Below are 15,477 nucleotides of genomic sequence, written 5' to 3'. Positions count from 1 at the left end.
ATGGAGAGCATGACGTGCATGCGTAACTTTCTCCATTTACTGTTATTGTCAGAGGTCCCGTGGTGGTGAAGGGAGGGGTGGCCGTCCATGCGCGTCATTCTCTCCATTCACAGCTGAGCTCGTTCTTGAGATGAGAGATATTGGATAGTTTTGGCATAGCCTATCGATATGCCATAAGTGTCCAGATGGTAATAACCCTTCAAAAGAATGGAGTGGACGGGTACAGATTATGATGTCACCGACTACTGCCCACTCCATCCCGAGGACGAGAAGCAATCGGTAGAATGAAGGTCAGGTGAGTATTATTTTTTTTTTAACCTGCTGTGCGCCCAAAGAATAATGGTCTACTCGGGGAACCATGACTCCATATCATCATTAACCAACACCTCTCCTTTTACAGGAACAACTCAATCAACCAATGCAACCCGCTAAACGTCTGGGGTTTTCTTTTTTTATTCCTTTAAAATAATTCATACAAATGGTTACACGCACAAACATGATTTTGACCGGAAAAAAAAAAATAATAATAATAATAATATTGCTAGCCTACCACATTACCAGGAAGGAATCAATGTAGGCAATGAAATGTACTACCTTTCAGTAGTCTAGATTTCCCGCATACCACCAATAATATATATAATTTTTTCTTTTTTTTCTTTTTTAACTGATGACAAGAAGCACTATGCTTGTTGATACGAAAATTTTTACATTTTCTTTGCAAAAACAAAAAAAAGTTAAAAAAAATTCTCGTCAGGTTGCATTTATCTGAAATAAGGGATTTCATGCCAAAATAACAGGAGGGATCCAAATGATAAAAAAAAAAAATATATATATATATATATTTAACGTAAGACAAGCAGGTAGTTAAAAAAAAAATGCACTATGTGGTTTTTCAAAAAGAAAAAAAATGGGAAAAAAATGTATTGTCCTGAGAAGTCTGCCAACCGCCTTAATTACTGGGCATGTCATAACATAGAAAAGAACATATTTTTTATTTTTTATTTTTTTCTGTATTTGAAAAGTGGTTTGCTGAGCGCCTCCCTTACGTTATTCCCCATTGACAATTATGCAAATAAACCCCCTTTTTTTAATGTTCTAAAAACTGTACACAGACAAATACATTCATGATATAATTAACTACTAGCTTCTCTCGCTTAACTTAGGACCAACAGGAGGACACAGGACAGTGAGGTCAGTCCACTCAACAGGGACAAACTACAATTTTTTTTTTGTCATGGGGGGAGGGGTAAAAAAAAAAAAAAGTTTCCAATTTCTTTCTTCTTCTCGCACTGTATTCTGTAGATTTGGACCGATCTCTAAAAACAACGTATGATCTGCATGAAAGTTCATTATTTTTGCTTCTATCCAAAATCCAGAATTTTTATTTTTAACACCCTTCTTCTGTCTTCATTTGACTTCCGGATCTCTTAGGCGTGGGAATGGTCATCTGCTATTGTCATTGGCTACAATTGGTCACTTGGGTGGTCTCTGTCAGCTTCTGGTTTGACGGTTTGCACGGGAGAAGGGGCGTGAGGCGGGTGGGCCACGGCCGGATGGGCGTGTGGTAAAGGCATGGCGTTGGGGACGATTCCTTCCACTGCTGTTGGGATGCCAGCTGGGGCCACGCTAACGACTCCTGGGGGATACCTGTTGGAAAAAAGGACACTAGTCACTTGACAGAATGACATAAGCCATAGAAGAGGTCAGGGGCATTTATTTATTTATTATTGCATTGTACTCATTTTGAGCAAAAATAGATTTTTTTAAAATTGGTCCTTATTAGAAAATGTTGAGCACCTTTCTCTGCACAGCCTTGAGATTCTCCAGTAGCAAGCTCTGTATTTTTACTCGGTTCCAGCTGATGGATCTCTAAACACTGAGGGAGAGATTTATCAAACTGGTGTAAAGTAAAACCGGCTTAGTTGCCCATAGCAACCAATCCGATTCCACCTTTCATTTTTCACCGCTCCTTTGAAAAACAAAACAAGGAATCTGATTGGTTGCTATGGGCAACTAAGCCACTTCTACTTTACACCAGTTTGATAAATCTCCCCCTAATTTTTAATAAAGACCAATTGGAAAAAAAGATTTATTTATTTTTAGCCCAAAATGAGTTAAATGCAATAAAAAAATAAAAATAATCCCACCAAAAGATGTACATAGCCTTTAAACATGCCCAATCCATTTCCCCCCAACACCATATGTTGGGGACAAGTTGGTAAGGCCCCATACATACAAGACATTTGGAATTTGCAAGTTTAGATGACATTACTCTTATGGTGCTTTTACACGGGCCGACAATGACCAAATAATGAGCGGCAATCGATGATATAGAAGTTGATCTGCGCTCGTTTAAAGTGCCTGTCACATAGCCGATGCCAGTGAAATGGGCACGAACAATCGCTATTACGATTGTTCATCCCCCATTAACTTTGTATATTGTCAGATGCACATCCCCTGCTTACATAGAGCGATGTGCTGCCGACATAGGGGAATTTTAGGCGCCGCATTTTAGATGCACTTACACCATCCAATTATTGGGAAGAACCATTGGTATGAACGGTCGTTCCCGATAATTGACCGGCTCCTCGCCCCCGCAGCTTTCATTTTTTATACGCACAGTATGAAGAGTCTTCTACAGCTCAGGATATTGCTCACCCACTCGAAAGCAAGTCGTCATTTGCATTGGCTTTGCCCCCAGGGCTGCTGTTCAGTTAATGAATAGCGGTCATGCCTGAGAGCGAGCGCGATGCAAAGGAGATCTGACGTTATATTCATGCAGTCAGCAATCTTTAACTCTTGCCTTTTCCAAGGCATGGACTCTTCCTAGGAAATTCACAAGGGTGCTGACATAACCTAAATGTCCCATTCTTGATGTTGTCGGGGTGCATACCGATATTAAGGCTGCTTTCACATTTCAGTGTTTGGTCAGTGTTTGATCAGTGATTTCCATCAGTGATTGTGAGCCAAAACCAGGAGTGAAGCCTCCACAGAGATAAGATACGAGTTTTGCACCCGGTCTGTGTTTTGGACCTGGACCAGCCAATGCTATGGACAAGATGTAGGTTCTCACACGGTTGGGCTTTATGGTAGATACATCCAGGGGTGACCACCACAAATGGCCGCGGACCACAACTCTCCTGACATGTCTGTTTTAGTAACTACTTGTGTTTCCCATGTAATAATAATTCTGGGGCATATATCCTCATGACTATGTTGTGGCATTCCTCCATTATTCCTGCTAGCAGTTAGAAATTCATTATATGAAGGCCGAGATGGGCATTACCAGTTGAGGGTGTGACCCTGCACAGTATGTCACTACCCAGCCAGTGCTGCCAGTGTCAGATTATGCAGGGACCTACCCCCCAACTAGTAACACCGATCCGGACCTTCATTGCAGACTGCTGGCAATTAATTTATAACTTTTAGCAGGAATAACAGAGGAAAGGCACAATATCGAATCATAAGCATAGGCACTACAGAATTGTTATTATATGGAGAACACAAGTAGTTTTTAAAACAGTAAAGTTACTAACACTAAACTTCTAGTGGGACTAATGAAGGAACGGTACAACATATAATAAATCTTTATAAAGATATATAGATATCTAAATCTATATATATTTATAAAGATGTATTATTCATTTATTTTATTATTTATAAATTAATTATACATTTACTAATCTTTATAACATTATTACTATTCTAGTGGGAATAATAAAGGAATGTCACAACATATCACAATCATAACAATAGATGCTTCAGAATTGTTATTACATGGGGGAAGGCAAGTAGTTACTAAGGATCCATGCACACGTCCGTTGTTCTGGGGCCGCATAATTGCCGAATGGGTGCAGACCAATTCATTTTAATGGGGCCGCAAAAGATGCAGACAGCACACTGTGTGCTGTCCGCAGCCGTACTTCCATTACGCGGCCCCGCAAAAAAGATAGAGCATGCCCTATTCTTGTCCACGGACAATAATAGGCATATCTATCATAGGGCCTGCCATGTGCTGTCCGCAAAATGTGTCACGCACACGGCCGGTATCCGTGTTTTGCGGATCCGCAAAACACTTACGGACGTCTGAATGGACCATAAAACAGACATGTCAGGAGAGGGAACACAATCTGTATAGCAGTATGGTATAGATATGAGAGGACTGTATATGGAGCTGCTGTTGGGTCACTGTCGGTATTAACCTCTTACGGACACAGGGCGTACATGTACGCCCTGATGTCCGAGTCCTCGACACAGGGCATACATGTACGCACTGTGCATCTCCGATCACCGCCGTGTGGTGGGCGGTGATTGGAATGGGTGCCTGCTGAAATCATTCAGCTAGCACCCTGTGACAATGCCGAGGGGGATCCTGTGACCCCCCGTTTCGGCGATCGCTGCAAACCGCAGGTCAATTCAGACCTGCGGTTTGCAGCGTTTCCGGGTCATTCGTGTCTCAGGTGACCCGGAATAGGAGGATGCTCGGTGGTGTAATATACACCACCAATCACCCTCCGTAGATCCTGTGAGGTGGCGTGGACTTCCGTGTGAGCGAGGAGAGAGGAGCCCCGTGTTGGTCCCTCTGCCTCCCAAACGATCCACACCATCCGTGGCCCCTGAGCCACCATAAAGTGCCATCTGGCACATAAACATTTAGGGAGAGCTTTAGGGTAGGTAGGGAGAGTGAAAAAAAAAGTTGTTTGTTTTTGTGTGCACAGCACCCGGATCTCAGGGTGTCTGGGGTCCACAGCACCCCAGGGGTGCTGCAGCTTGCCCCCCACCCCACACACATTTTTTGGGGCGCACACTTTTTTTTTTTTTTGTAGGTGCGCTGACTGTGGCCGGCACTCTTAGCCATAAAGGAGAGTCCGGCCACTGTTAGCGCATCACCCCCCCCTCCCCCCACCGCAGGGTATACGTAAAAACACACCGTCCCCCACACACATACACACTAAATAAAGTTTTACACACACACACACTCCCCTTTAGCGTTAGAAGATGGCCCGCCAGATGTTCTCGGCCGAGGAGGCATACGCCCAGCTGCTCTCCGACTCCGAGAGCCCCAGTGAGGACGAGGACGACCCCACTTTCCTGTTGGAAAATCAGATTTTGAAATTTTCATGAAAAATTGGAAAATTGCTGCTCAACTTTGAAGCCCTCTAACGTCTTCAAAAAGTAAAAACATGTCAACTTAAGGGCACTTTCACACTAGCGGCAGGACGGATCTGACAGGCTGTTCACCCTGTCGCATCAGTCACGCTGCTCCGTCCTCATTGACTATAATGGGGACGGGGGCAGAGCTCCGGCGCAGCACGGCAGTGCGTGGCGAGAGGCCGCCGGACTAAAAAGTGGGACATGCAGTACTTTTAGTCCGGCGGCCTCTCACCGCGCACTGCCGTGCTGCACCAGAGCTCCGCCCCCGTCCCTATTATAGTCAATGGGGACGGAGCAGCAGTCCGGCGGCACAGGCGAAATAGCGGCAGGAGGGTGAACAGCCTGTCGGATCCGTCCTGCCGCTAGTGTGAAAGTAGCCTTATGATGCCAACATAAAGTAGACATACTGAATATGCGAATCAATATATAATTTATTTGGCATGCCCATTTTTCTTACAAGCAGAGAGTTTCAAAGTTAGAAAAATGCAAAATTTTCCAATTTTTCATGAAATTTTGGATTTTTTTCACAAAGAAATGCGGTGAGTATCGGCGAAAATTTACCACTAACATATGTGCCGAAAAAAACTGTCTCGGAATCAGTTTGATAGGTAAAAGCATCCCAGAGTTATTAATGCATAAAGTGACACTGGTCAGATTTGCGAAAATGAGCCCGGCCCTTAAGGGGTTAAGCACAGTATGGCGGTATTTACACACTGTAATATTTAGCTGTGCCGCCACTGTATAGTCTTATTATTGAGGCAGTGTTATTTGGGCACTGTATGTTATGGCTATCTGCAATGGGGACGCCAACAGATGGCACCACGCGAGACCGATCCCACCTGTGACACTTTTTACGGGCCTGGGTATAAAAATATTATCAGGCAGTATTCAGACTAAATAACTGTAATGCCCAAGGGTGGCTTGCATACCATTAACGCCTCTAAGAGGCTCAGTGCCCAGAGACGCTTCCGATACAACGTGGTTCACAAGCTCTGGCGTCAACACGATTTTTTTTTTTCTTTCTCTTTCCTTGGCGAAAGACGGCGCAGAGCGATCATGTTAAATCGGGAACGACATGAACGAGTGAACGTCCCCCCGGTCTTACAACCGCCAGCATTACCTCCGGGAGGCGCAAGATCCAAATCAATATTACAAGACGATAAAAGCGTGCGCCTTATGCCGTCCTGCGCCTCTGTCGCTATTAAATATTTAAGGAGTCAGGAATGTACAGAGCATGCCCACAGCAGCCTGAGGCCGGGGGAGGGGAAGCCTTTTACCAGTAAAGCAGCACAGATATACTGGTAGGTGGCTGATTCAATGCACACAGTGGTGCGAGCCGCCGGGGTCTTGTCCATTAGCCTCATACAGGAGAGCGAACAGTTTTCCGACACGCGCGACATCTTAAATCCCATTATAGGGATGGTGTGGAGGGGAGGCCGAGCACCACTATGCCATGGACGAGGCGAGATAAGGGAACCTGACTGACTTCAGAAACCAATCTCGCAGATATTAGGGAGGTTGAGGGGTGGGCAATACCTACTGTACTACAGATGTAGCAGAGCCCAGTAGGGATAAGCTCTACTAGAACATAAACTGCTCCACTGACCAGAAAGGCAAAATATCACTACGGAGAAATGTAGCAGAGCTGAATTTGTCATTTAACATTGATGGCCTGTGCTTACAACTGGGTATCATTATGTGACTGCTGGGGGTCCCATCCCTGAGATACAATTTGTTCAGCAGAAGGAAAAAGGGCATCTGTCAGCAGTTTTGTCCCTATGGCACTGGATGACCTGTTACATGTGCGCTCGGCAGCTGAAGACATCTGTGTTGGTCCCATGTTCCCTTGTGCCCACATTGCTGAGAAAAGTGAGGTTTTATTATATGTAAATGAGCCTCTAGGAGCAACGGGGGCGTTACCATTACACCTAGAGGCTTCGCTCTCTCTGCAACCGCTGCGCCCTATTCTTTTGATTGACTTTAGGAGAAGTCATGACCAGGTGTGATCACATTACACCGCCTGTCTCTGTCAATCACAGTGCAGAGGGCGAAGCAGTTGGAGAGGGCGGTGCCTCTAGGTGTAATGGTAACGCCCCCGATGCTCCTAGAAGCTCATTTACATATAATAAAACATCACTTTTCTCAGCAATGCGGGCACATATGAACATGGGAGCAACACAGATGTCTTCAGCTGCCAAGAGGACATGTAACAGGTCAGCCAGTGCCATAGGGACAAAACTGCTGACAGATGCCCTTTAATGGACAGTACAGTGATGTCCATACACATACAGCCAGGACTGGTACTACAGGTTCCCGTGTGATGAAAGGGTGATCACTTACTGATTATAGTGACATTGCTATTAATGAGAGAATATAAGACACAGCAGAAGTTTATAGAGGAAGGATAGAAAAATATTAGATAGATAGAGAATAGATAAAAGATGAGATAGATAATAGATGGATAGATGATAGATGATAGATGGATAGATAGATAATAGATAGGTAATAGATGGATAGATAATAGATGGAGAGATAATAGATGGAGAGATAATAGATGGAGAGATAATAGATGGAGAGATAAATAGATAACAGATAGATAATAGATAGATAGATAATAGATAGACATGAGATAGATAGATAGATAAATAGATAATAGATAGACATGAGATAGATAGATGACACTATTACAACACTGCACAGCTGATCGAAACAACAGCACCATCTAGAGGTGACATTGTGCACTGCAGTGGTTTTCCATAATCATGAACATTTCCATTGGGAGGAGGCTCTACAAGTCTCGGTGGATCCCATGCTGAATCCTTATGTAAAACAATCATGAAAACGCTTTAGTTTAAGCTGGCAAGAAAAAATTCGGCTGGCAGTTTTTACAGGGGCATTGGGCGTCATACTATTTACCACAGCACAAGAGCAAGAAGTGTTATCATGGGGGAACAGATAGAAGAAGCAATAAATGGCTAACCCACACATACAGAACTGTATATGGACCCTCAAGCCAGGTACCTATATATTAAGGCTACATTCACACGACCGTATGTGTTTTGCGGTCCGCAAATTGTGGATCCGCAAAAAAAAAAAAAGAAACCAGATTTTTTGCGGATCCATTGTAACAATGCCTCTCCTTGTCCGCAAAACGGCGACATGCCATTCCTGCACAACTAGCGCAGGCCAGACTCCTGAAACTGAAGCAGTCACAGACTCTAAAAGAAAACTCCACACCTTATGTAATCCTACGTCTCGTATAACACAACGCTCTTCAACTTTCTATACGCCTAGTGGCGGATTTATTTCACACAGCAGAATGATTAAAAATGCGCCTTATTTATTAAGAGGCCAAAAAATATATATAAAAAATTAACACCAATTGGGATGTACCCCAAAGTGGTACCACTAAGATCTACAGCTCACCCCCCCCCCCCCCCCAAAAAAAAAAAAAACGCGCGCTCACAAGCCCTATGGATGTCAGAATAAGGGCACAAAAAGCTTTTTATTTCATTAAAGGCAGAAAAACATCACAAAAACTATATAAAATCTGTGATATGAGGATATAAAAGTAGCAGCACAGTACGTCGGATCCAAAAAAAAATCTTAAAAAGGTCGATATTCTATTTAGGCCCCATGAAAACAACCATAGCCGTTTTGCGGTATGTGTCTCATTTTCATTTTTTCAGACCTATTGCCTTCAATGGGTCAGCGGCCCGCATTTTACGGACAAGTAGAAGACATGTGCTATTATCTTGCAGAGCGGACATATGATGCAGAAAGCACACGAATCGTCCCCATCCGGATGTCCGTTCCGCAAAAACATAGACTTTGTCAGCCAAATGCGGATCATGGACCCATTGGAAAAAACGGGTTAGCAAATAAAATGCAGACTGCTCTATGTATTTTGCACATCCGCGATTTGCGGACCACAAAACGGACAGGGTCATGTGCATGGGGGCTTAGTGTAGTGTATTAGCATGCGCACAGTTTTAAGCCTCTGGATATAAAGCAGCAATAATTCCATTCACTGACAGCAAGCAGAAACCTTGAAGTTCCTTGAAAGCCTGGAAACCTTATGTAACAGATGTGGTCACCTTCCATACATGTCAGCAGCGATTAATGGGACACATTCCCTCGAGCACACATCAGGGGCCGCTTTATTTGCCCCCTCGCATTAGATCTACCTAGAAAATGGCGGCAGTTGACCTAGATCAGATACCCGTTAAGGAGCCATTTTGCTCAATATTCCTCTCGAGCGCTTACATGACGAACCCAAGTCACTGCTTGTATCAGCCTCGGTCTAGCAGAGCTCTTACCTGTACGCAGCTCCGTTCAGTTCTGGATGAACTACACCGGGGTCCATACTGGCCCAATGTGTCGCTGCGGTTAGGTGATCCTTATTAACGCAGTTTTTCAGGCTGTCGGGAATACGCCCTGCGAATGAAAAAAAAATATTGATACTAAAATATTTTTTTTTTTAAAAGACGCCTATTCCGATAGCAGCTACATCTCCAAACAGTCATTGTCACTTTTCTAGCATCTTGTATCCTCCCTGAAATTATTATTCATTATATGCAGTCTAAATCCTCCTGCCATTAGGAGGAGCTCACTGCAAACAGATCGATCATAGAGTTCAAAGAGTGCTGTATAAATCCCTATGCAGTGAGCTCCCCCTAGTGGTGGCAGCAGGCAGACAGAATTTGTTCAATTGACTAAATGGTTGTGTGAAAGGGAAACAGGGCATCGTAATACAGACTGCTGACCCCCTATAAAGAATTCTGGAACTATTCAATGATAGGTACATCTTTCCGTCTCCACTAATGTCTGCACCAAACCAGACCACGGGGGAATATTAGGTACCGGGGTTACAAACCCTCTGCAGATTCCTGGACAGTGCGTATAATGGGTGAAGGCATACAGTCTGCACCGTGGACACCAGCGTGCTTGGAAGCCGCTTGTCTAAGGTGGGTCACCTTACCTGTAATGGCTCGGCGGATCTCCCGGGCGGCCTCTTCCCTCATCTCTATGGAAGCCTGTTCACTGTACCAAGCTGCGTGTGGCGTGCAGATGAGGTTCGGTGCGTCTTTCAATGGACCTTGGGAAAAGCTGAAAAACATAAGGACCCGTGACCTGTGGAAAATTCACTAATAATCCTGTCGTACATCATGGCCTGAGAGGTAAACGCTCTCCATAGCCCTACGTGTAGATATAAATAAAAAATACGGCACGCAGAAGATGGCATGAGGTGACTGCTGTCCGGCCGATTCATGTCCATCCAGCCTTAAAGGGGTTATCTTACCTTAGACCAGGGACCAGCAACCTTCGGCACTCCAGCTGTTGTGAAACTACAACTCCCAGCATGCTCCTTTCACTTCTGTGGGAGTTCAGATAACAGCCAAGCAAGTGTGCATGATGGGAGAAGTAGTTTCACAACACCAGAGGTTGCTGATCCCTGCCTTAGACTGAAGTGGGACCCCTGAAGTAAGGGGGGGGGGGGGGGGGGGGGGGCAGAGGCGCATGCACAACCACCCTCCATTAATTTCTATGGAGACAGGTGCGAGTCCCAGAGGTGGGATATGCCATCAATGAGTAAAATGAGACAACCCCTTTAATCTGAATAAGTTAATGCCGTCTGGTTGCTGAGGATAAACCTCCCAACTACAGCCCATATACAGAATTGTCAGACAGCATATCCCTTGTCACGTGTGCACGCTACCTGAAGGGTTCTGATTCATGGACGTCTAACGCGGCTCCTCGTATCCTCCCCTCCTTCAAGGCTTGTGCTAGCGCCTTCTCATCCACCAGGCCTCCCCGGGCTGTGTTCACCAGGAATGCTCCTTGCCTCATCTGTAGAAGACATCCACAGTTCAGAGACCTCCACAACTTCATCAGACCAGAAGCCCCTTACTGAGATCACGAAACGGCCCTGACATTTCGACTTTCCGTATTAGCAGGGTTTTGACACAGATTCGAGCACTATGTGGCGGCATTACTTAGGCTCTGTACAGTACATGGTTCCTGCAGTGTAGGATGGTGGTGCCATGAAGACTTCCTGCTCTTCCTCTCTGGAGGGGGTAAACACCGAAGATACCACCTGAAGAGGGCATGGCCTGGCACTAGTACAGAGAGGTGGCATGTATGGTTGGTAGTGGTGGGGGGAGCGGATGTGTACTGAATTCGATTAATATCTGCTTTGGGGGAAGCACTAGGACTGGTGTGTCATCGGGTCAGGTGTGGAGAAACCTCCCAGTAATTGGAGAGAACTGCTACCCGCACCGGTAATCGAGAATAGTGAGAACGCTTCCATTGGCACCGGTGGGGATGGTAACAGTACTGGCAGTGGTGCCAGTAAGGTTGGGAGCCTTGCCACCAGCACTAGTATTTGGGGAGGGTGTCTGAAGCGCTGCTGCTACAAAAATAATTGGGAGTGGGTAGCACTACCACCAGGAGCAGCAACTGAGGAAGGCTGGAGCGTTGCCTCATGCCCCAATAATGCTAATTCCATTCTCCAAAAGTATGACTTCGAGCAATAACACAATTCAAGTACAGAGACAAAATGTATAGAAAGAAGGGCAGACGACGTGGAAGAACGTCCAGACGCCAACAGAAAAACTGCAGAATTTTGAATGCAGCTCTGGATGTGATATGTGCCTTAAACAACACTATAGATCGGTTACAGAAGTTGCTTCAAAAGGGATACCTCTCAGAATGCCCTGCTACACACCATCAAAATCACGAGACGCCAATGCAAGAATTACGGCATGTGACCACTAGAGGGAGCAGGAGGGCCGTCAGAAACTCAAGTGTGGAGAAGTGACATGAAGTGGGCAGATAGTCGGGGGAAAAATAGTGTCGTCCCCGCTCAGCTAAGATGCATCGTACATAACGTGTACACCGTGCAAACGGGATGAAATAGAAACACTCTGAAATTCAGAACGTGACCATTTAGGGATTCTGACAGTCTATGGCGGCATGTAGAATAATGTGGACTTGTGTATTTATAGGGGTCTCGAGAAGGAGGGTACTTTGGGACTATTCCTGGATATACGCAAACAGAAGCAAATGGCGCCCACTGAACCCCCATTTAAAAAACTGTATACAATGCAGTAGACTAAAAATGGCCAGGGCGTCTTATGCTAGGAGGATGGTATAGCGCCCTATGGATACACTAAAAATGATAATCTAGCACATACCGGGGCGTCTTATGCTAAGAGAATGGTATAGCGCCCTATGCATACACAAAAATTTTTAATCTAGCACATACGGGGCGTCTTATGCTAAGAGGATGGTATAGCGCCCTATGCATACACTAAAAATTGTAATCTAGCACATACGGGGCGTCATATGCTAGGAGGATGGTATAGTGCCCTATGGATACACAAAAAATGGTATACTGGGGCGTCTTCTGCTAGGAGGATGGTATAGCGCCCTATGGATACACAAAATATTGCATTCTAGCACATACCGGGGCGTCTTATGCTAGGAGGATGGTATAGCGCCCTATGCATACAGTAAAAATGGCATTCTAGCATATACCGGGGCGTCTTATGCTAGGAGGATGGTATAGCGCCCTATGCATACACTAAAAATGGTAATCCAGCACATACCGAGGCGTCTTATGCTAGGAGGAGGGTATAGCGCCCTATGCATACACTAAAAATGGCATTCTAGCATATACCGGGGCGTCTTATGCTAGGAGGATGGTATAGCGCCCTATGCATACACTAAAAATGGTAATCCAGCACATACCGGGGCGTCTTATGCTAGGAGGATGGTATAGCGCCCTATGCATACACTAAAAATTGTAATCTAGCACATACGGGGCGTCATATGCTAGGAGGATGGTATAGTGCCCTATGGATACACAAAAAATGGTATACTAGCACATACTGGGGCGTCTTCTGCTAGGAGGATGGTATAGCGCCCTATGAATACACAAAATATTGCATTCTAGCACATACCGGGGCGTCTTATGCTAGGAGGATGGTATAGCGCCCTATGCATACACTAAAAATGGTAATCCAGCACATACCGGGGCGTCTTATGCTAGGAGGATGGTATAGCGCCCTATGCATACACTAAAAATGGCATTCTAGCACATACCGGGGCGTCTTATGCTAGGAGGATGGTATAGCGCCCTATGCATACACTAAAAATGGCATTCTAGCATATACCGGGGCGTCTTATGCTAGGAGGATGGTATAGCGCCCTATGCATACACTAAAAATGGTAATCCAGCACATACCGGGGCGTCTTATGCTAGGAGGATGGTATAGCGCCCTATGCATACACTAAAAATGGCATTCTAGCTTATATCGGGCCGTCTTATGCCAAGAGGATGGTATAGCGCCCTATGCATACGCTTGGAAGCTTTCTGGACATATTCAAATCACGAGGTGTGAACACGGTCTTGGCCTCTCTCCTTTCTAGTCTATGGGTTACAGAAACAGCTGGCTGCTGATACGATGTAAATTAATTTATTGGGAACCCCCTTAAAAAGGGTCAGCATCAGACAAGATGGGGCAGTCTGATGGAGATGTCATGGCTACCTACCTCCTCCTTGGAGGCCAGGCCTGCAGTATACAGCTGTAGTGCTTCAATTATTGACTTCCTCGGTTATTTTTAACCCGGAGATATGTGGCTTTGTCAGCTAATGGATATAAACTGATGTAGCAGAGCCGCCCCTGACATCTTACAAAGGTAAAGTACCCACAGGAACACGCACAACGGCGTATATAATTACACTGCTTAACTGATCGTGAGTTACAGCAGAGCTTATACTCCAGAGCTGCAATCAGAATTCTGCCATGTGACTCTGACAACACCGCATCTAACTGGGATTCCAATATACGCTGCCACTTTCATATTCTGGGAGGTGCAGGATTGTCCTGTAGAGCAGATTACTCTACAATGCTACAAAAGCCACTGTGGTGCAGCGTACCTGGAGCCATACCGTTATCCAACAGGGGGCAGCAGTGAGACGCCATTACGTTACTCAGCAATAGTGATGTGAGCTGCAATACCAGGCACAGCCTTTGGGCACGATTGGTGCCGTTTCAAATACTGAACCCGCAGTACCCCCCCCCCCCCCCCCCCATTTTAATTTCACTGAAGCAGACATTGGGCAAACTGCGTGATCTCAGACCACAGCTGATTTCTAGGATGACGGTGCTCTGTACAGAGATCATACACCTTTGGCACGGCTCAGAGACTGCTGGAAATCTGACCATTTTCTATTGGTTTTAATGGTCCTTTGCTTAGAACTGTGGTCTCTAAACCCTTGGCGGCGGCTGTCAGAGCATACTGGGAGATGCAGTTCTGAAACAGCTGGAGAGCCGTAGGGTGGTGATCACTGGTTTAAGGGCTCGTTCACATGAACGCGTGCTGCCCGTTTCCGCATTTGCGGACCGCATTTGCGGATCCGCAATACACGGGCACCGTTCCGTGCCCATTATGCATCACGGATGCGGACCCATTTATTTTAATGGGTCTGCAAATCTAGAGATGCGGAACGGAAGAATGAAACGGAACACTACACTACTTTCTGGGGTTCCGCTCCGTGCTTCTGCACCGCTCTAACTTTTTGCGGAACGGAGGGATCGTGGACCTATTCAAGTGAATGGGTCTGCGATCCCCATGCGCCTTCATTTACAGGAACGTCGTTTTGGTCTGCATCTGAGCCGCATTTTTTGCGGCTAGGATGGGGACCCATTTACTTCAATTGCTCCGTTCTGTGGCCCCGCAAACAAAACTGAACATGTTCTATTCTTGTCCGTTTTGCGGACAAGAACAGGCATTTCTATTATGGGCGCCTGTTCCGTTCCGCAATTTGCAGAGCGCAAAACACAGCACAGTTGTGTGCATGAGGCCTTAGGGCTCGTTCACACTAACGTATTTTGCGTTCCGTATACGGGCCGTTTTCTGCGTTCTGCATACGGTCCGTAAAGGGAAACATTTATTTCAATGGGTCCACAAAAGATGCGGACAGCACTGTGTGTGCTGTCCGCATCCGTTGCTCCGTTCCGTGACGCCGCAAAAATGATGAATCCTGCCCTATTCTTGTCCGTTTTGCGGACAAGAATAGGCATTTCTATAATGGGTCTCCTGTTCCGTTCCGCAAATTGCGGAAAGCACACGGGCGGCATCCGTTTTTTGCCGATCCGCAACTTGGGGACCGCAAAAAACGGCACGAACGTGTGAACGAGCCCTCTCTGTGCAGTGCGAAAGGTATCTGATCCTTCTATAGAGCCCCTTTCACACAGCGGTGGATGGAGACCACAGATCAAAGCCCTTTGACACTGCTCAGATCTCTGATACTAA

General features: G+C 45.7%; 1 protein-coding gene across 8 annotated transcripts in view; it reads right to left on the bottom strand.

Annotated features, from left to right (window-relative positions):
• Window positions 1-435: 435 nt before the first annotated feature.
• CTBP1 (C-terminal binding protein 1) overlaps window positions 436-15,477 on the bottom strand; it is a 291,924-nt gene continuing 276,882 nt past the window's right edge. For 7 of the 8 annotated variants that reach the window (XM_044294936.1, XM_044294982.1, XM_044294962.1 and 4 more), the window contains 4 exons: window positions 10,874-11,004; window positions 10,136-10,263; window positions 9,474-9,591; window positions 436-1,647 (listed from right to left, as the gene is read on the bottom strand). In XM_044294936.1, coding sequence (XP_044150871.1) covers window positions 1,464-1,647; window positions 9,474-9,591; window positions 10,136-10,263; window positions 10,874-11,004 — 561 coding nt within the window. In that variant the 3' untranslated portion in view covers window positions 436-1,463. Of the gene's footprint in view, window positions 1,648-4,983; window positions 5,092-9,473; window positions 9,592-10,135; window positions 10,264-10,873; window positions 11,005-15,477 lie in introns of all 8 variants that reach the window. The other variant, XM_044294954.1, reaches the window with a different exon arrangement.

This window comes from Bufo gargarizans, chromosome 1 (assembly GCF_014858855.1).
Source record: "Bufo gargarizans isolate SCDJY-AF-19 chromosome 1, ASM1485885v1, whole genome shotgun sequence".
Taxonomy (NCBI): Eukaryota; Metazoa; Chordata; class Amphibia; order Anura; family Bufonidae; genus Bufo; species Bufo gargarizans.
Note: the sequence above shows the minus strand (reverse complement) of the source record. Positions and strands in the feature narration are given on the sequence as shown.